This window comes from Staurois parvus, unplaced genomic scaffold (genome assembly GCF_062004578.1).
Source record: "Staurois parvus isolate SC_StPar_1 unplaced genomic scaffold, SC_StPar_1.0 ptg000486l, whole genome shotgun sequence".
Classification (NCBI taxonomy): Eukaryota; Metazoa; Chordata; class Amphibia; order Anura; family Ranidae; genus Staurois; species Staurois parvus.
In genome coordinates, this window is record NW_028318282.1 from 2,784,845 (window position 1) to 2,806,726 (window position 21,882).

The 21,882-nt window shown below is 43.1% G+C and overlaps 1 protein-coding gene across 1 annotated transcript in view; it reads right to left on the reverse strand.

The window, feature by feature from the left end:
* The window catches only part of LOC149452290 (NACHT, LRR and PYD domains-containing protein 3-like), a 92,271-nt gene that overhangs the window by 26,636 nt on the left and 43,753 nt on the right, over window positions 1-21,882 (reverse strand). Inside the window, exons 8-10 of the mRNA XM_089689586.1 lie at window positions 18,428-18,592; window positions 5,703-5,867; window positions 323-487 (exon numbers count right to left, since the gene is read on the reverse strand). Coding sequence (XP_089545712.1) covers window positions 323-487; window positions 5,703-5,867; window positions 18,428-18,592 — 495 coding nt within the window. The remainder of the gene's footprint in view (window positions 1-322; window positions 488-5,702; window positions 5,868-18,427; window positions 18,593-21,882) is intronic.

The following is a 21,882-nucleotide window of genomic DNA, read 5'->3' on the forward strand; positions in this document are numbered from 1 at the left end:
AGGGCCCATGCAACCTGACTTATCCAAGGTAGTGAGTAGTAAGCCACGAGTCGCATCCTGCTCTGTATAGCTGTGCTAATGCCAATGACAATTGTACCTTTGAAAATGCTGTTTTATGTTTAATAAAAAGGAACATATTTTAATACACAGGAAACACTTTTTTGTTCTTGTATCCCTCTATGACCTGATGTTTACTGGGAGAATGAATAAGTAAGAAGCAGAGGATCCATATGGCTTCAGTGACCCAACACTTATGTGGTGGAGTTGGTTCAGGCATTCAAGTGCTGAATATTATGGTCTCATTCAGTCCTATTATACTCACTCTAACTTCTCGATCCGGCTTCTTCTCAGAGATGCCATCAGATCACTGAAATGAGGACCCTCCAGATTATTTATGGATAGGTTCAGTGTCCTCAGTGTCTGGTTATTTCTTATTACAGATGTCAGGTGGGGGCAGGAACGGTCTTTTAGCTGAATAAATGACAAACTGTGGAAGAAGAGAAGCATGCTATCAAAAGAAAATTAATTTTCCCCCAGGAATAAATATAACCATTCTCTATATGCATGGAACTAATTTCTCTTTATTGGAATCATTTATAACATTTTACTTGTTTGCTGGAGTTTTATAAAGTGATTAATATAAAGGAGTAAACACACCAATATTATTATTATTATTATACAGGATTTATATAGCACTAAAAGTTTGCCCAGTGCTTTACAAAATGAAGGTAGCACAGCCATCCATCCAAAGCAGTGTGCTTACAGAGAAGCACATGGATGCAGCCCAAAAGTAAACCACACCCAGCACACAGTTAACCCTTTGTTCACCCCTCATGTTAACCCCTTCCTGCCCAGTGCCATTAGTACAGTGTTAGTGCCCTTTTTAGCACTGATCACTGTATTGGTGTCCCTAGGGATGTCAGTGGCACCAAGTCAGTTCCCCCCAGTGTCAGAATGCCCGCCACAGTCCAGCTATAAGCTGCTGATCGTCATTACTAGTAAAAATATATTACAAAAGAAAAAAATCCCATTAAATCCTGCCATTTGTAGACGCTCTAACGTTCGCGTAAATCAATTAATTTACGTATTGGGATTTTTTTTAGCAAAGACATGTAGAGGAATACATTTTGGCCTAAATTTCTGACAAAATTAGATTTTAAAAAAAAAAATTTACTGGACATGTTTAATAGCAAAAATTCAAAAATATTGTTTTCTCAAAATTGTCGGTCTTTTTTTATAGTGGAAAAAAAATAAAAACTGCACAGGCGATTAAATACCACTGAAAGAAATATCGACTCATGGAAAAAAAAAAGGACGGAAATTTAATTTGGGTGTAGCCTTGCATGTGCAATTGTCAGTTAAAGTAATGCAGTGCCAGAATGCAAAAAATAGCCTGGTCAGGAAGGGGGGTAAATCCTCAGCAGGGCAAGTGGTTAAAAAACACCTCCTGACATTTGTGGCAGTGATCATCTTGAGTAAGGGCAGATGATTCATGTAGCAGTTACTTCCAGGAATCCATCTGTCCTTAGCTCAGGCATTGGCTGAGTTGAACCCCCCCTCCTGAAAACTCCTGGGATGTAGGACTCCATTTGCCAAGGCATGGAAACCATGAAGGAATACAAAACAAAAACAAAAGTTAAAACAAGTAAATATTATATACTTTTCTACGTATTTATTAATGCTAGCAGCATAAGGATTAGTAATAGTCCATGTTGGTTGAGAGAGTGAAGTTCCTCTTTAAAGTTTAAGGCATTAGGTTGACGATAAGTCTGTTGTAAAGCCACACCCCCAATTAAAATATATTTCCCATCTACAATTGACAGCAAAAAAAAAGGTGTCCCTGGAAATATTTTATGAAATATTTGCAGCTATGCATTCCCAGAATATGATCTGTAAATCGCTCAGAGCGGTAACTGATCATATCTTCCAGCTCCCCAAAGCAGTCTGCAGCTTCCCCATAGAGTTTAAATAGATCCCCAGAGGCAGGCCTTGTGGTATGAGATTCCTCTTTTTGCATCTTGAGAGAAAGAAAATATCACTGTTGATCTGTGTTTCCTTTGTGATTTATGACTATCTATTAGCTAAAACTTGACCCCCTCTGTGTGAGTGTTGTATCCCCCCTCCCCCCCTCACTTTTGATGTATCTTATCTGTAGCCTTTTTTTTTTTCTCTCAATCCATTCTAACATTCTGCTTAAACTTTGTGATTTTTAATAGTACTGCTTAGACCTTGAAGAAGGGGACATACCCCGAAAGCTTGTCCTCAAAATTGTATGTTAGTGCAAATAAAAAAAGTATCACGGACAGTACTCAATTGTTTCTGTCGCAAATGCACTAATACGGCTACAATCACCTCAAGTAAAATGGAAGATACTGCATATAGCCGCATAAAGAAGCAGTTAACCAACCTAATCACAAAGGAAACACAGATCAACAGTGATATTTTCTTTCTCTCAAGATGCAAAAAGAGGAATCTCATACCACAAGGCCTGCGGATTAAAAATCCTTGCGTAAATACAATCAACTCTCCTTATGCAGAAGGACTTTGCAGACGCACCAGTGAGAGATTAAGGAATCACCTCATTCACAAACTGTATGGAAAAAGGGTAACTATCAGGATACAGAAGCAGTCTTTGTTTGAAACCCTAACATCATTGGACCCTACCAACATTAACCAAATCAAGAATGAATTGGAAACTTTACAAAGACAAACACAAAAACTTGCCATGAATGGGAAACAAAAAAAACTTCAGAAGCTGCACCAAGAGCAGACCTTTTGGATACAACCTAAACATAAAAGCAACCCAACATCTATACCTCTTACCATCAGTGACCTGGAATCTAATCGGGAATCCCAAGGTATCCCTTGTGTAAATGCTGACCCGACTGAAAATGTGGATATTACAGAGGAACTTGGAATCATCAACTTGTCAAATCATAAACTTTCTGAACCAGAATTAACTATCCTCTCCAAAGGCCTTACATTCTGCCCAACCACCAAATTGGATCATTTACAAGTATTGTCAGATATGGAGGATTTCTTCAGGAGACTAAGGCTCAAAGAATATTTCCACAATAATGAAAGGAATCCTAGGACAATGGAGTGCTACACAAAGAAAAAGAACAGCTGCTTCACACCTCCACAAGGACGCAACCCCAAACTGGACACCTATATTGATAGCTTCAGATTGCGAGCTACATCCCTGATATCCACCCAGCAAAAGAAAATTCTGTACAATCTTTCACCACTAGAGCGAAGGGCTATACACGATTTGCGCAACAATCAGGCCATCACCATCAAACCAGCGGACAAAGGGGGAGCAGTTGTTGTGATGGATACAAACAAATACATACAAGAAGGCCAGAGGCAGCTGGAAAATGCCATCTACTATAAAAAACTGGATTATGATCCAACCCAGGACTTTACAAAGCAATTAAAAAATCTCATTAAAACACTTCCAGCCCACCTACATTCAGAACTTATAAATGCGATTCCGGATCATCCAGAAATCGGGGACTTCTACATGCTACCCAAAGTCCACAAGCCAGGAAATCCAGGCAGACCCATCATAACAGGTATGAATACACTCACCGAACAAATCTCAGGCTTTGTAGAAAAAATTTTAAAAGCGTTAGTCATGAATACTGCTAGTTTCCTGCAAGACACAACTGACTTTCTGAACAAGATCAACAACATCCAGCAATTACCATCTAATACACTTCTAGTGACTATGGATGTAGTATCCCTGTATAGTAATATCCCTCACAAGGATGGATTAGCTGCATGTCACAGATCCTTATCATCCTCACCAAACAAATACACTGCTGAGGATGTTACACAGCTCATTGAATTCATACTTACACACAACTACTTTGCTTTCAATAAGGACATCTATCTTCAATGTATGGGCACTGCGATGGGAAGTAAAATGGCACCCCAATATGCAAATTTATTTATGGCTGACATGGAGGAACAATTCCTGAACAGCATGGAACAAAAACCATACAGATACTTTCGCTATATTGATGATATTTTCATCATATGGACGGAAGGTGAAGAAAATCTAAAACAATTTTACTCATTGATGAACACTTTTCATCCATCAATCAAACTAAAAATGGAATACTCAAACACACAGGTCAACTTCCTAGACACCACAGTATACATCAGGGATGATACGCTTCACACCTCAATATACAGGAAACCCACTGACAGATGCAACTACCTCCACAGTTCTAGCTTTCACCCCCAACACACGAAACGTGCCATCATACACAGTCAGGCCATCAGATACCACCGAGTATGTTCTGACCCAAGAGACAGAGATACACATCTCGGGACACTAGCAGACGCCTTCCATAAGAAAGGTTACAAGGACAAAACTATCAACACCGGCATAAACACAGCCTTGAGAACCCGAAGGGAAAATCTGCTTCAGTACAAAGAGAAAAAAACAAACAACCGTGTACCTCTAGTAACTACATACAACCCGGCACTAGAAGGGATAAGAAAAATAATCAAAGATTTACAACCCATCATAACAGAGGATGGAACTCTGAAAGAAATATTCCAGCAACCCCCAATACTGGCTTTCAGACAACCCCCCAACCTCAGAAATAAACTAATCAGTAGGAAACTTCCTTCTGATTATGATGCCACAAATAATGGAAGCAAACCTTGCAATAAGAAACGCTGCAAACTGTGCAACCAAATCAATCCATCAAAAAGTGTCAGACACTCAAAAGGGATCTTCAATATCTCCGGATCATACAGCTGCACCTCCAGTAATGTTGTATACCTTATCCAGTGCAGAAAATGCAGCAAAGGATCTTATGTTGGTGAAACAGGACAGAGGTTGCAAACACGGATGAATTTACACAGACATACCATCAAGGAACATAAAGAAGATGACCTCTGCACACCATTTCTCACAACCAGGCCACAATATGGAAGACCTCAATATTTTAGTTCTGAAAGGAAAATTTAAATCCATCCAGGAAAGAAAAACATTTGAACTAAGAATGATAATTCTATTTGACACTAAAGATAACGGTCTTAATTTGGACATGGGATTCCTCAACCACTATCCGACAGCTTTATGACTATCTATTAGCTAAAACTTGACCCCCTCTGTGTGAGTGTTGTATCCCCCCTCCCCCCCTCACTTTTGATGTATCTTATCTGTAGCCTTTTTTTTTTTTTTTTCTCTCAATCCATTCTAACATTCTGCTTAAACTTTGTTATTTTTAATAGTACTGCTTAGACCTTGAAGAAGGGGACATACCCTGAAAGCTTGTCCTCAAAATTGTATGTTAGTGCAAATAAAAAAAGTATCACGGACAGTACTCAATTGTTTCTGTCGCAAATGCACTAATACGGCTACAATCACCTCAAGCCAGAGGGTGCAGAAACTGCAAAGTTTAATTGTTTATAAATGTTGATAAATGTTCTCTCAGCACTAGGCACTAGCTGGAAGGACATTCAAATATAGATGGTAGGTGTGAAGGAGTTAATAAGTCCTTAGGAAAAGATCATTTTGGTGTGATGGACCCAACCAGGATAAGATTCAAGAATTAGAGTCTGAGATTTGATATCTAAAGACACAGTTTGATGACATTACCATACATTATATATTATTTACATGGTTTAGATATAAAACTTTCCCTAAATATTATTGTCTCGGTCAGTCCTGTTATACTCACTCCAATTCCTCTATCCAGCTTGTTATCAGAGCTGCCATCAGAATATTGAAATTAGGACCCTCCAGATTGTTCCCAGACAGGTTCAGTGTCCTCAATGTCTGGTTATGACTTATTCCAGATACCAGGTAGATGGAAGAATTGTCTGTAAGGTGGTTATTCTTCAAACTGTAGGAGAAGAAGAAGGTGGTTACCAGAATATAGTTAATTTCTCCCCCAGAAAAGAATGCAACTATTCTCTGAATCAGCCTTTTATCAACTGGAATGCAGGTTGAGGTCCATAGGGGTGCCATGGCATCTTGGTTGAGAAAAGCTGTCCAACCAAGCCCTTGCTCCACCAAATGTACATCAACAAAGCCTGACCTCAGTTGGGACAATGCAGTGAAGAGCAGAGGAGATGGAGCGACTTCCTGAGTTCTGAGCTCACCACCTCCACCTACATTGCAGTGCCTGGTACAAATGCAAGGCTGTGTGTAGAGCTAGTACAGGGATGGAAGGGGTGGGGGAGCAGAAGGCCATATGCCCCATCCTACTAAGCACCCCGATTTCCAACTCCGCAATCTGCCCCTGATGCAGAGCTACACCTGGCAGCCAAACATATGTCCCTTGCCATTAGCCTGGCCGTACTCACTCCACTTGGCCACTACCATCCACAACCTCAGACTTATGGATTGTAATGGAAGAATGGTCCTGCCCTGGGGTTCTGGTGTGAGGAAAAGGGCACAGAAGGAATCAGAAGGAAGGGTGGGGGTTGGCTATAGCAGAGAGAGTGGGGTACAAAAGTGTGTAAACATGTGGTCTGAATAGAGGAAGTGAGCAGAGAGAGGGGCTTGGGGGTACATTTTACCAAGTCAAGTTTATGCTCAAGGGAACATAATTCTGTCTTGAACACTATTACTACATTTTTGAAAATAATTATCTTCACGTCAGCAATGCACACATTTTGTGCCCATTAACACTAACATAGTTATGGGTTTTTAGGAGAACCTTTATGTTTGGCAACACAATCCTTTATATGGTGTTTTATGGAAGGAACATTAAAGATTACCATCATTTTGGATGATTCAGATGCCTCGATAATGCTGTTTGTTAAGCACTGCAATAACAATGACCTACACTTAGGAAAAACTGTATTTGTGATAAGGATTACACCACTCAGAGTGATATCCTCCTTGATAAGGCAAAACACTCTTATGTGTTAGACAACATACATCATACATGTCTTATTCCTGCATCAGGATGGAGTAATAAAGAAAAAGAGGCTCCCTCTGTAAATAGGTTCATTACACAATTTATTTGTACATACACATAAATGGGGGATATTATTTTGAAACATTGTCCCATAGTATTACAAAACCCTAATTTGGGGCCACTTTTGCTAACAGACCCAGGTTTTTATGCATCACAAAGCACCAAACAAAAAATTAAAATACTACTGAGCAAGTTGAGATCCACCTTTGCCAGAGTCTAAACATACAAAATATATATATTTTTTTGTTTTAGCAACCTTGTCAGCATGTATCAGTGTAGAAAAGACCGTGCGTCACATTCAAGTACATACAGCATGAGCAAAAAAGTTTTACAGACACCAAAATGCAAAGTGTTTCACATATCCAACTTTTTTCTGCTCCACAATTGCTTCACTGACTTTTTTATGTATTGCATGTTTTGCCAATGCGGTTTACTGTATGACTGAGGAGTAATCAGAACACCAAGGAAGGGGTTTGGGGAACACTGCAGTCTCATAGAGAAAGGTAATCTTGCTTGTAGCCTCCTCAGACATTTTTCCCATAAACATGGGGGTCTCCAGTAGGTCTGGTTAATCGAATCCATATCTAAAGACATGTCTGAGGCTGAAACATTCAACAGGTTATACCACCAAGAGATCTACTGGACATTCACACAAATTAGTCCCATGAAGACTTAATGAGGAGCTGGAAGTTGGTGCCAACTTGTAAAATGGTCTTCACATGGTATTAGAGTTTATACTTATTTTCATTTTTACAATGACTTGTCTACAGTACATTTCTATCATAATAAATATATATATATATATATATATACACACATACACACAGTATATACACACACATAAACCTACCATCATGTCTTTGAAGTGTGTGAAACTGGAGTACCCAGAAGAAACCCACACAAACACCACATGCGCACGTCAGACAGGTTTGTGCATGGTTGGGATTGGAACCAATGACCTTAGTGCTGCTAGAAGTAACCATATGAATGCCTACAATGTTTCTTGTTTATTTTGAAACACTTAACAGCAGCTCCACTCAATCATAGCCCAGCAGTCTGCTGCTTTGTTATCCCCACTGCTTCTATATACACTATATTGCCAAAAGTTTTGGGACACCCTTCTAAATAATTGGATTCAGGTGTTCCCAATCACCTCCATGGCCACAGATATATAAAATCAAGCACCTAGGCATGCAGACTGCTTCTACAAACATTTGTGAAAGAATGGGTTGCTCTCAGGAGCTCAGTGAATTCAAGCATAGTACCATCATAGGTTGCCACCTGTACAATAAGTCCATCCGTGACATTTCCTTGCTACTAAATATTCCACGGTCAACTATTAGTGGTATTATAACAAAGTGGAAGCAACTGGGAACAACAGCAGCTCAGCCACAAAGTGGTAGGCCACATAAAATGACAGAACACATGCTGAAGTGCACAGTGTGCAGACGTTGTCAACTGTCTAAAGAGTCAATAGCTAAAGACCTCCAAGCTTTGTGTGGCCTTCAGAATAGCACAACAGTGCATACAGAGCTTCATGGAATGGGTTTCCACGGCTGAGCAGCTGCATCCAAGCCTTGTATCACCAAGTGAAATGCAAAGCGTTGGATGCAATGGTTTAAAGCACACCGCCACTGGACTCTAGAGCAGTGGAGACGTGTTCTCTGGAGTGACCAATCACGCTTCTATGTCAGGCAATTCGATGATGTGGGTTTTTTTTTTCAGGGGTTGGGCTTGGCCCCCTGGTTCCAGTGATGGGAAATCTTAAGGCATCAGCATACCAAGACATTTTGGACAATGTTATGCTCCCAACTTTGTGAGAACAGTTTGGGGATGGCCCCTTCCTGTTCCAACATGACTGAGCACCAGTGCACAAAGCAAGGTCCATAAAGACATGGATGAGCGAGTTTGGGGTGGATGAACCTGACAGTCCTGACATCAACTCGACAGACCATCTTTGGGATGAATTAGAGTGGAGACTGCAAGCCAGGCCTTCTTGTCCAACATCAGTGCCTGACCTCACAAATGTGCTTAAGGAAGAATGGTGAACCCTTCCCATAGACACCCTCCTAAACCTTGTGGACAGCCTTCCCAGAAGAGTTGAAGCTGTTATAGCTGCAAAAGGGTGGACCAACTCAGTATTGAACACTATGGACTAAGACTGGGAAGCCATTAAAGTTTATGTGGGTGTCGTGGCAGGCGTCCCAATACTTTTGGCAATATAGTGAATCTTGCTGGTCTTTGCACACGTAAAAATCTTCATTTTTGGCCATAAAATTACCTAAACCTCCAGAAAATTATACAGTATATTTCCTGAAAATATAGACTTTGTAGAATAAAAAGATAATAGCTGTAATTTTTTATGTGGCACAATATTTGCACAGCTGTTTTTCAAACGCAAATTTTTAGGAAAAAATATAATAAAATATATTGTAGTGCAAATACACACAATATAATATCCATTTGTTTGATAAAAGATGAGGTTGCACTGAGTAAACGGATACCAAACATACCACAAAATTGCATGTGTCCGTGATATTGCAAGGAACTCAAAACTCTTCCTAAGTGATAACATTTTGGCTGCCAGGCCCTGCGCTCCACTTTAAACCCAGGTGGCTAGGCCATTTTTACAATTTTTTCATTGCTTTTTTATTTTTCCTTTAGTTAGTAAAAGACCCCCAGACCATACATTTTCTGAAAGCATAGGACCAGTAGAATAAAAAGGACAGAGCTGCTGATTTTTTAGGCCCTGTGATATTTGCGCAAGTGTTTATCAAAACAATACACTAAAACCATTATTATTGGATACATACATGGCAAAATGTATAAAATTCCTGCTAAATTCCTACTAAATATAAAGGATAAAAACTGTATTGAGTTAAAAAAAATATACATTTGTACATTTTAAATTAGTCTTTTTTGTGAAATGGTGAAAACTGAAGGAGCCCAAAACAGTAAATAAAAACAAAATAATTATAAATATCTGAGGTTATTTTTATTTACAGCTTTCAGGATTTGTAAAAGACCTCCCCCCACCAAAAAAAACATATCTTTTCTGAAAACACATGACATATAGAACAAAAAAATGTGCTACAGATTTTTTAGACCCCAAGATATTTGCAATGTTTATCAAATCGCTATTTTAACCAAAAGTACACTAAAATCATTATAATTGAATACATGCATGTCAAAATTTACAAAATTCCTGCTAAAATACAACCAAATATAAAAGCTAAAACTGTATTGAGTTAGTACATAACAAATATTGTAAATTTTAAATTATGCTTTTTTTGTGAAATGCTGAAAACTGAAGGTGACCAAAACTGTAGATGAAAACAATCTGCTCAAAAAAAAATCTAGAGGTTACAGTTTTTTACTTACAGCTTTCAGAATTTTGTAAAAGCCCCCCCCCCCCCCAAACCATATACTTTCTGAAAGCAAATGACCTGTAGAATAAAAAAAAAAAAGTGCTGACTTTTTTAGGCCCCTTAATAGTTATGAAAATGTTCATCAAATCACTATTTTCACTAAAACTACACTAATATTGTTAATAGTACACACAAACACAACATAACTCACAAACTTCCTGCTAAATTGCTGCTAAGGCCTTGTTCACATGGGGCATACTAAAGTGTATGCTCATGGAGGGCCATGTTTACCTGCACAGGAATGCACAGGTGTTCCATGCATCCCTGTGCAGGCAGTCCTATTCATGTCAATTGGGATACAGCGACTGCACGGCACAGCTGCTGCTCCCAATCTGACATCCGTGTGGGTGTACTACTCCAAAACACAGAGCTCAGGGACATGCACCCAGACCCACATGGATATCAAATTTGGAACAATGGCTGTGTTTGTGCAGTTGCTACATCCCAAATGACATCATTTGGACTGTCTGCACAGGGATGCAGGGGACATCACAAATTAATTTTTCTTTTGGGGGGGGGGGGGGGCGGTCTTTGGTGAGGTACCTGATATCTCTTTTTTGAAACAGACAAAGGAAATGAAGACACTCCCTTTCTGTGCAACCTGAGCTGCATTGTACATGACTGAATAGGAGTCTGTATAGAGATTCCTATTCATTCACAGATTAAAGCATAGTAAAACACTCTTTACTATTCTCCAGTGATGAATGGACACAGCAGAGATCAGTAGTGATTGTTCACTGTGCCCATTCAAGGAAAAAAATGGGTGTGGTAAACACACGTTTACAAACCCCACCGCTTTCCATCCTGACAGCTTATGTCCCCAATGAACAGCTTCAGCCGATGGGATGGGGAGGAGGGATTGCCAGCCAGCAGAAGAGCGGGGACTGATGCCAAAGCAACAGCATGGGGAAGGGGGCATATAAGGAATTTTTAAAGCCCATAGGACTCCCTTCTGCTCTAAAGCCGGTTGGAGAGGCGGGAAACCACAGGCTGTAGGGTAGCCACAGGGGTCAAGGTTGTGGGGGGGGGGGGGCAGGAAGCAGTGTGGTGAGTGGGCTCGATACTGGGGGTTGTGCACAGAATAGAACGGGTGCAATCAGGCAAGAGAGATGGGGGGCACAGTGCAGCGGCAGGAGGTGGCAAGGCTGAAGCTGTAGGATCAGAGCTATTGGTTTGTTCAGCAGTGTCTGTTGAACGGCTCTGCTAGAAGTTCACGGTCACTGAAGTACAGGACAGGCTGTATGAGAAGGATATCATAGTTTAATTCACAATGGCAATGGAATGTGCCTTTTAGGGGGAGGACACAGAAAGTGAATGTTAAAAGATGGTTGGGATTTTGGAAGATGTTTAGGTTAAGCTGAACTTTTTGGTTCTCCACATTCCATGCCCTATAAAGTGTGGCATGTAAGTGTAGCTGTTAAACTTCAAAAATAGAAGGAGGGCCCCTGAAACACAGTTCCTGCTGTCAGACTGTTCTCTCTCCCATCACCATGCTTTTGAGAATTCACTTACTGCTCTACTGACAGCTGAGGCTGAACAGTTTCACACCTGTGCCTATTCGTGTGGGACGGTTCACCGCATTCCTGACATTTGAGCTCCAGCACTTGAACTGTTATTTGCTTGTGAGCAGGGTGCAGCATGGTGTGGTGGTGAGCAGTGACCGAGATGAACGAGAACAGTGTATTAGAACGTTTCAAACAAGGTACAACTAGGCTAGGCACACCCATCCAAAGCCACTTGCAAAACTGTAGCAGCGGTCTGTTGACAATGGATGATGCCACAGCATCTGAAACCTGGCTGGTCCATACCAAAAGGGGAGGCTTCCTAGAGCAGAATATAGGCATAGTCCCTGCATTGTCGCTACTTCTCTGGAACCTCACCCTCACTCTAAACACTTTGTCACAGACAGAGAACCTGTGCCTACAATAACCATACTCAAAATGTGTGCCAAATCAGAGAGTAAGTGTCCTAAATAAGAATTACCCTCACCAAAAAATGGCACCAGCATCCAATTGGACAGCTGCTCCCCTGATGACTGCAGGAAGTCAGAGAAACTAGGTTCCACACACCTTCCTTCCCTTTCTGCATTGCCACTCGAACATAGCACCACACATAGAGGTGAGTAAAGACTGCACCTGCCTACACTCCCTACTCTTTGTCAGATTCTGTCCTTGGCATGGGAACACAGTAAGGAAACAATACTTAACCGCAACAAACAATCACAGTAATAACAGAAAACTTCACACAACATAATCTATTATAAACTGGTTGTTCTATACATAGAGGAGTCCATGGTGTCAACCAGACTTGTTGCATCTGGGCTCAGCACCTCTGCACCATCCACAGATTAGAATTAGATGCCACTTGCAGAGAACTTCTTGGACTGGCAGAACATCCACTGGGTCGCTGTCCTCGCAGTCAGTGGCAGGCCTGGTGAAGCAGTCCCTGCTCAGATACCAGGGTCTCAGCAGATTGTGGTGGAGCAGCATTTTGGATGGCATTGGGCTTTCTGAGATCACATTGTACACAGGGGTTGGTGGGAATGGTTGTTGCACCATCTGGTATGGGGTCCGCTCCCACTTGAGCTTCAACTTGCTACCTCTTTCACATTTTGGGTTTTACACCAACATCTGGCCCTGTTCTCTCACTGGGACTTGCCAGGTTGAATGTGGAAAAGTAACGAGCCTGGCCCAGTAACTGGATTCCTCTACCCTTGGTAGGGGGTAGGCATCCCAGTGGGTGCAGGCATTTAACATGTGGTAGATATGAACAACAGAAGGTGCATCTGAGTGCAGTGGTTATTAAAAACATTTATTTAAGGACGCAGTTGTCAACTTACATGATACACATGCGCGATGCCATATAATTGTGGATGGCTTCTGGGGCTGAATCTTCTCACAGTAAGACACACTTCTTCAAAGGAATTCCAGCATCTGGACTTGTGGTAACATAGATGAGTCAACCTCATACTGGTCCATCAGTCTCTCAGCTCCTTTGTTAACAGGAAGGCCAGGCTGAGTTCCACAAACAGTTGGTTTGAGAAAGAGAAATGTGTAACCACACCCCCAAGCACACTTCTGGAGCCACATGCATTCCAACTTCCAGTGCTCCTGCTCTCCAAGGCCTCCATTGACATCTACAGAAACCTAGCTGCTGTGGAACCCAGCCTTGCTGATGGACCTTGTAACAGAAGCGTAGGCAGGACAGAGCACACGGAGAAGATGGGGAACACACAAAGCTTTATTGAAACAACAAAATGACAGACACTCAATGGGGAAATGGCAGGGAGGGTGATGTGTGCGCAAACCAGGGACGATTCCAGGCAGGGGGGTCTTCTCCGGCAGGGTGGCTTGTGCGGTCTTCCCCCCTTTGGACGCCTCAGCTGAGCTCCCTCCGTGACTGCACAGCAGATTGGAGACTCGGGCAACAGGCTGGCAACCTACCCCTGGGCAGGGGTCTCGGGCAACAGGCAGGCAAGCTCCCCCCTAGGCTTGGGGGGTCCCAGGCAGAGCCAGGTCACGAGGGTCCCGCCTCAGCTGAGCTCCCTCCGTGACTGGACAGCGGATTGGAGACTTGGGCAACAGGCAGGCAACCTACCCCTGGGCAGGGGTCTCGGGGACTCAACGGGACTCTAGCTGTGGAGTCTGGCTTAGCACAGCTCCCACCCAGCTTTCTAGGGACATCGAGGTCACGTGGGGGGGTCAGTGTGCACACTAGGGACAGTTCAGAACACGGGTGGTTTGTGCACACAGCAGGGACATTTCAAAACACGGGTGGTCGGTGCACACAACAGGGACCATTCAAAACACGGGTGGTCGGTGAACACACCAGGGACAGTTCAGGACATGGGTAGTCTGTGCGCACAACAGGGACAGTTAAAGACATGGGGGAGGTCAGTGTGCACAGCAGGGACAGTTCAGAACACGGGTGGTCGGTGCACACAGCAGGGACAGTTCAGAACACGGGTGGTCGGTGCACACAGCAGGGACAGTTCAGAACACGGGTGGTCGGTGCACACAGCAGGGACCGTTCAAAACACGGTTGGTCGGTGTGCACAGCAGGGACAGTTCAGGACACGGGTAATCTGTGCGCACACCACGGGCAGTTCATGGCTTCTAGGGACACTCACGGTAGGCAACTTGCAGACGCTCGGCAGCAGGTGGCTTCCAGGGAGGTGGGCGACTTGTGGATGCTCGGCAGCAGGCAGCTTCTAGGGACCCTCACAGCAGCCGGCTCCTCCAGGGGCCTAGCAATCAGCAGCAGGGGCCCTCATGGCAGCTGGCTCCTCCAGGGGCCCAGCGATCAGAAGGCAGGGGCCCTCACAGCAGCCGGCTTCTCCAGGGGCCCAGTGACCCGCAGGCAGGGGCCCTCACAGTGACCAGCTTCTCCAGGGGCCCAGCGATCAGCATCAGGGGCCCTCACTGTGGCCAGCTTCTCCAGGGGCCCAGCGATCCAAAGGCAGGGGCCCTCACACTGGCCTTTCTGCTTCTGGAGGAGCTGAGAGACTGACAGATCAGTGTGAGGCAGAATCATCCATTGTACCACAAGCCTAGATGGTGGAATTCTTTTAAGGAAGTGTGTCCTGCTGTGAGAAGATTCAACCCCAGAGACTGACATATGTGTATGTACAATTATATGCCAATCATCGCCATGTGTATTGTGTAAGTTGCCAATTGTCTACTTTATTAAATGTTTTTAATAACCACTAAACACAGATGTGCTCTTTTCTATCCATATTTGTTATTCTAGAGAATGTTCAGCCGCTCAAGAGGTGCTGCATTAAAGTGTCTTGGAACTATGCGTGAGACATTCCATAATCTTCACGGCCACTCTCCTTCTGACATAGATCTGTTTACACCCCTGTGCCATAATCTCCTTTCCTATATTCAGTTTACAGTAGTCCACACAGAACCTCAAGCTACCATCTTTCTTGCATATCAGCACAATGGGGGCACCAACTCTTTGATAATTCCACACAGCAGCATGTTACAGATTGAGTCCTTGATCTCTTGACATACTGTAGAGCTGGTGGTATATGACAGTACCTCACCCGAATGGGTGGAGCATTCCCCATGTGGATTGGGTGATCTGTGGTCTCAGTGCAACCATAGTCCTCAGGGCTAGTAGCAAAGAGTAGTAAATGCCTTTCTAGCAGTTGGTACAGAAGACGTGGCTAAGGAAGTGGGTATTCCTGGAAGGGGATGGCCAGCTGGTCTAGTAACTGTTGGTACTTTTCACCATTCAGGAGGTATGGAAGCTTGCAAAGGTGCTCATATGGCCTCCACCCCTGGTTGGGCCTTGGATAAGCAGTGGTTGGGGACCACACAGAGGTCTGCAAGGGTTTTATGATTTGGGAGTGGGACCGGGGTGGTTCCCAAGTTGATAAGTTGTACTAGTACTGTACCCTGGTGCACCTTGGACAGGGTACAGGCCATCAACCATTCCATTAGAACCCTGGGGTCCTTTCAGGGTTCCACTATCACTGTTGTCCCTTGTAGGTTCTCGTGGGCCCCAATAGGCAAAAAAAAAACAACTTCTTGAAAGGGGGTAAGTAACAACCTTTGCCTGGGAAACGTGCTAACAATGCCTACCCATTATGTCTGCAGTCTAGTTGCCTTCTGGTAGGCCTCAGAAGCCCAGATCACATTAGGCCACGCAGTCCACAAGCTACAGCCCTGTGCACCCTTGCCCATCTGTTCCATCTTTGCCAGCGAGTGTGGTAGGTCCATTTTTTTCAGGATGTTCATACTGCAGGTTACCACCACCTGGTCATCTATCTGTATCTTCACCCAGGTAACTCTTTCCATACAAATTGGCAGATTGTTGCCTGCTTTCAGGGACAATCAGGATGGATCCAATTGGTCTCGAGTCCTGAACCATTGTGCACAAAACTCATACTCTATGACTGTGACCTCAGACCCTGTGTATTCAAGCAAGGGACAATCTGGTCATTCACAAGGACATTAACTACAGGGCTTGGTGCAACCATAGTCTCTGGTCCCTTAGGACTTTGAGGTACCGTTCCAGTAGGTTGTCTCTCTGCCCCAGGAACCTTTAGTTTAACTGTGGCCTCTGGACGTTCTAGTTCTCGGACCGGCCACAGTTTCTGGTTAGATGCCCATAGCGGCCGCACCACCAGCATTTCCTCTCTTTTTTGGATCTCTTTGTAGCAGGTTCTGACCCTTTGAGAGGTGGGCTAACTCTTGTATGAATGAAGACATGTCTTGCATCATGGACACCATTTTATGGATTAATTTCCTAATGGCAGCTGCATAGCCGACAGTGCCAGAGCCTCCTCTCTTATGTATGTATATATGGTTCATGTTTCTTTGTGACGGTGAGCTCTCCTAAGAGGTCCAGCCCTCATTCCTCCCACAAACTGGTCCAGAAATTACGTATGTGGGGTGCCTATGTTGGCACACCCATGTATGTCTTTCTTGTCTTGCCTCTTCCATTGATTTTCGAGGGCTACCACAAAGTGGGTGTGACTTTTATCCTCCAACTGTCTGCGGATCAAAAAACCTGAGTCTTAGTTCTGGCACAGTCACGTTCTTCCCAAAAAGGCCTTCCATCCACACCACAATTTGTTCCAGGCCAGCTCATTATTCTTCAGGTAGCACCATCACAGCTTGGAGGGCATCATCCTCTAGTGAGTTAATGACCAGCTCCGCGATGGGTTTGGTAGAGAACAGATACAGGTGGGCACCACTCTCTAGTCACTCTTCCCACTCTGATAGAGAGGTGTTGAACCTATTGAACTTGGGCACTTAAACCAAGGCTGCTGCTATTGGTGCCATAGTGGCCATCGCTCTTCTGTCTGCACCAGCTACAAAAAGGGGCATATCCTGCCATCTGTCACCAAGTGTGAGCAGGGTGCAGCGTGGCATGTCGGAGAGCAGATGCCAAGATGAGCAAGAACAATGTATTATAGAAAGTTCCAAACAAGGTAACACTAGGCCTGGTGGGTAGGCACAGCCTTCCGGAGCCACTTATGAAACTGTGGCAACAGTCTGTTCACTTTCAGTGATGCCAGCAGCATTTGCAACAAGGAGCAGGAATGCAACCTTGCTGTTCCACACCCAAAGAAGAAGCTTCCTATGGAAGAGGATAGGTGTAGTTCCTACACTGTCTCTACTCTTCAGGAACCTCTCCCTTACTCTAAACACTTTCCCTGACTGATGGGAAATCTATCCCTACACTGAATACTCACAAAATGCGCACCAAATTAGGAAGCCAGTGTCTGCCACCACCAAAGACGGCCACAGGCCATAGGAAGTTAGAGGAACTAGTTTCCTCACACCATCCTTGCTCTACATTGCTGCTCAAACCTAGCACCACCTAAAAAGGGGAGTAGAGACTGTACCTGGCTACATGTTCTGTGCTATGATTTTTGTGCATAGAAAGCTACAGTTTAAGGGTGCATTCAAACCCGTTAATGAACTTGCACTCCAATTTGATGTGAGAACTCGAGCGGCTTACCTGAAATTAGCTGCAGGACATAGCCCCATTGAAAGCAATTGCAGTCAAGGGCTGATCACTCATATTTGGTTGTTGCATGCATGATTACATGCAAATGTTTGTGAATAGCTGTGGTTGCTGGCAGACTCCCATTGCTATCAAAGGAGCTGCCTCCTTCAACCGACCTCTGAGTTTACTTATCTAATGGCAGTGTGGGTGCATTCACAGGTGTGAAGGCACCCTCAGTGGATATTAATATTGTTATCCTGAAAAATGCTCTTATGAGGCTATGATTGTTGAATGCAATAAGATCAGATTCTCCTGTGTATGTCCTTCTATAATCTCATCTACTGTATGTTATTTGTTATCAAGACAAAACCCAGTTTTATCAGATTTTAGCAATGTTTTATGAAACTATTATTTCATAGATGATAACAGAGTGATATGATCCAAGATTTAGATGACAGTCCAATATTGGCCTTATACAGAGACAAAAAAGGAGGTCTATATAACTACTTTAAATATACCACATGTATTAAATAATAAACTGCCCCGGAATATTATTGTCTCAGTCAGTCCTGTTATACTCACTGCAGTTCCTTTATCTGGCTTGTTGTCAGAGCTACCATCAGATCACTAAAATGAGAACCCTCCAGATTGTTCCCAGACAGGTCCAGTGTCCTCAGTGTCTGGTTATTTCTTATTCCAAATGCCAGGTGGGGGCAGGAACTGGCTGTCAGACGATTACTTTCCAATCTGTAGAAGAGAAGAATGTTACCAGAAGAAAATGACTTTCTCCCCAGGAATAAATATAACTATTCTCTATATGAATGAAACTCATTTCTCTTTATTGGAATCATTTACATTAGGTCACTTTATAAAACTTCAGTAAAATTAATTTTACAAGAAAAATGTTATAATGGAGTAGACACCCCAATATTGTCATCCATGTGTAGACACCCCAATATTGTCATCCATGTGTACAGCATGACCACAGAATACCACTGACATGACTCCCCCCGACACTTAATAGTAGATTTGTAGTAATGGGGAGATCCTGTGACACTGAATAGTAAATGTGTAGTAATGGTGAGATGCCCCTGACATTGAATAGCATGTGTAGTAATGGGGAGATCCCCTGACACTGAATAGTGGATGTGTAGTAATGGGGAGATCCCCTGACACTGAATGGGAAATGTGTAGTAATGGGGAGATCCCAACATTGAATAGTGGATGTGTAGTAATGGGGAGATCCCCTGACACTGAATAGCGGATGTGTAGTAACGGGGAGATCCCCTGACAATGAATAGTGGATGTGTAGTAAAAGGGAGATCCCCTGACACTGAATAGTGGATGTGTAGTAATGGTTAGATCCCCTGACACTGAATAGTAGATTTGTAGTAATGGGGAGATTCCCTGACATTGAATAGTAGATGTGTAGTAATGGGGAGATCCCCTGACACTGAATAGTAGCTGTGTAGTAATGGGGAGATCCCCTGACACTGAATAGCAGATGTGTAGTAGTGGGGAGATTCCCCTGACAATGAATAGTAAATGTGTAGTAATCGGGAGATCCCCTGACAATGAATAGCAGATGTGTAGTAATGGGGAGATCCCCCTGACAATGAATAGTAAATATGTAGTAATGGGGAGATCCCCTGACAATGAATAGGAGATGTGTAGTAATGGGGAGATCCCCCTGACACTGAATAGTGGATGGTATTGAGTCTGCAGTGTGCATGGAGCCTGAAATAATGTTCCGGAATCAGGGAACCCCTGCTAAAAAGAACTTTTTCTACAACTCATGATACATTAGTGTTATATTGAGAGGGAAGAATGCTTTCTACACTTGTTTTCACTGGGAAGAATTACCCCCTTACAGATCGCTAAATGAATCATTGGTGTCAGTGGGAACTTACTGTATCTGAGAGGCACAAATTGCTCATTGCTCAAGGAAACCCTAGCACCACCTGGAGGGACCCTAGTTGAGAAACCCTGACAGAGGAGATGAAAAGTCCCCTAAGTGTTGCACTTTTGTGTTTCAAATATTTTTATTGAAAGATTTTGATACAGTACAAAAACAGTAAGTGTCAATATGGTTCACATTTAGGTACAGCAATACATTATATAAAACAAGTAGCGGAAAAAGGATTCCCCACCATTTGGCTGGGGACTACATGAATTAGTGTCAGGTGGCTCAGGAGGTATTGTCTGATGTGAACCAATGAGATTTGAAACGCTGTATAGGGAGGTGCGGAACATGGGAGGGGGGAAGGGGGGGCACCAGTCTAGCACATAGAGTCGTAGTATTGTGTATTTATACATATATTATCATTTTATAGAGCAATTGGGGTTTTGTAGCCATCGAGACCATAGAGTAATGAATTTGTGGTAGGAAGAATTATTGAGGGCAGCTGCTAATGTGTGAATAATAATGGTGCGGGATTCGTTAGGGAATTTATCGATTCCTATAAAGAGAAGTGCTAGAGCCAGAGTTGGAGCTACTTGGGCTCCAACTACTGATGAGATCAATTGGAATATGCTGGTCCAATATGATCTTAGAGATTTGCACGTCCAAAGTATATGTAGGGTTAAACCTATTTCTCCACATTGTCTCCAACAAGCTGGTGAATGGTGAGAGTAGTATAAGGAGAGTTTAACCGGTGTAAAATACCACTGGTGTAGAATTTTCATATACGATTCCCAATGGGAGCTACATCTAGATGCTTTGTGGGTAATGTTAAAAGTTCTTTCCCGTGTGTGGGATTGTATTGGTTGTGCAAAGAGTTTCTCCCAGTTAGATAAAGAGGTGGTTTGTAGGGTAAATAGTAATCCGGTTATAAGCGTGTAGAAGGTCGAAATCCCTTTCTTGGGGTATTGCACTTTGTTGAGAAAGAGGTATGCGGTAGTAGGAACTTTAACAAGATGCGGAACATTTATCTCTTGTAAGGAGTGCGCTATCCTTATATGTGTGAAGATTTCACTGTCAGGGAGGTAAAATTTCTTCTGGAGAGTCAGGAAAGAATCTAAAGTTGTGGTTTGTGTAGATGGCGCGTATACAGGAGATGCCTTGATTATCCCACTGTGTGAGGCTTAGAGAAGGGGTAATAACATGCAGTACAGTAATCGGGGTAGGTATTGTTTTGTACTCTGGTGGGTTGGATGCTAAAAAGGTCATACCAGGCTTGTAGGGAGGCCCTGATGCAAGGGTGTATGGGTAGGTCTTTGAGTTGAGATATATGTGGTAGGAGCATTATATCGCGTAGTGTTGATGCAGGGTGAGGGAGTGTCTCCATGGTAGTCCATATTTTTTCAGTGGTTGGGTGCCACCAAAAGTAGAGTTGGTCTAAGAGTGCGGCATTGTAATATGATTTTAAGTGCGGGAGACCAGCTCCTCCTCTAGAAGTTGGGCGTATGAGGAGATTTGTCATGCATCTGGGTTTCTTTGCGTTCCAGAGGAATTTGGCAAGTATTGCTTTGTAGTTTGGCAAAGAATGTATTGGGGACTGGTATGGGGAGTGTGCAGAATATATATAAAGGATTTTAGGCAGTATGCACATTTTTAGGGTAGCTACCCTACCCAATTTTGATAGCGTGGACGTGCGCAGGTTTTTAAGTTCTTGAGGGATTTTATCAAGTAGTTGTGTGTGATTTAAGGCGTAAAGTTGGTTTGTCGAGGTGGGCAGTTTAATTCCCAGATAAGGGATGCTGTGTTGTTCCCAAGTGAAAGGGAAGCGTTTGAGAAGTCTTCCCTGGAGCTTAGTAGGTATATTGAGATTTAGGATAGAAGATTTAGGTGCGTTGAGTTTGTATTATGATATTTCTGAGTAGTTTTGAAGATGTGTTTGAATCGTTTGGAGCGATTTGCATGGATTGGTAATCATTAGTATAATGTCATCTGCAAATAGGCTGATTTTATGTTCTCTTTTGAGGTGGGTGATTCCCGTGAATGCTGGGTCATCCCTAAGTTTAGAGGCTAGTGGTTCAATGAGTAGAGTGAAAATTATGGGGGATAAGGGACAGCCTTGTCTAGTACCTTTGGAGAT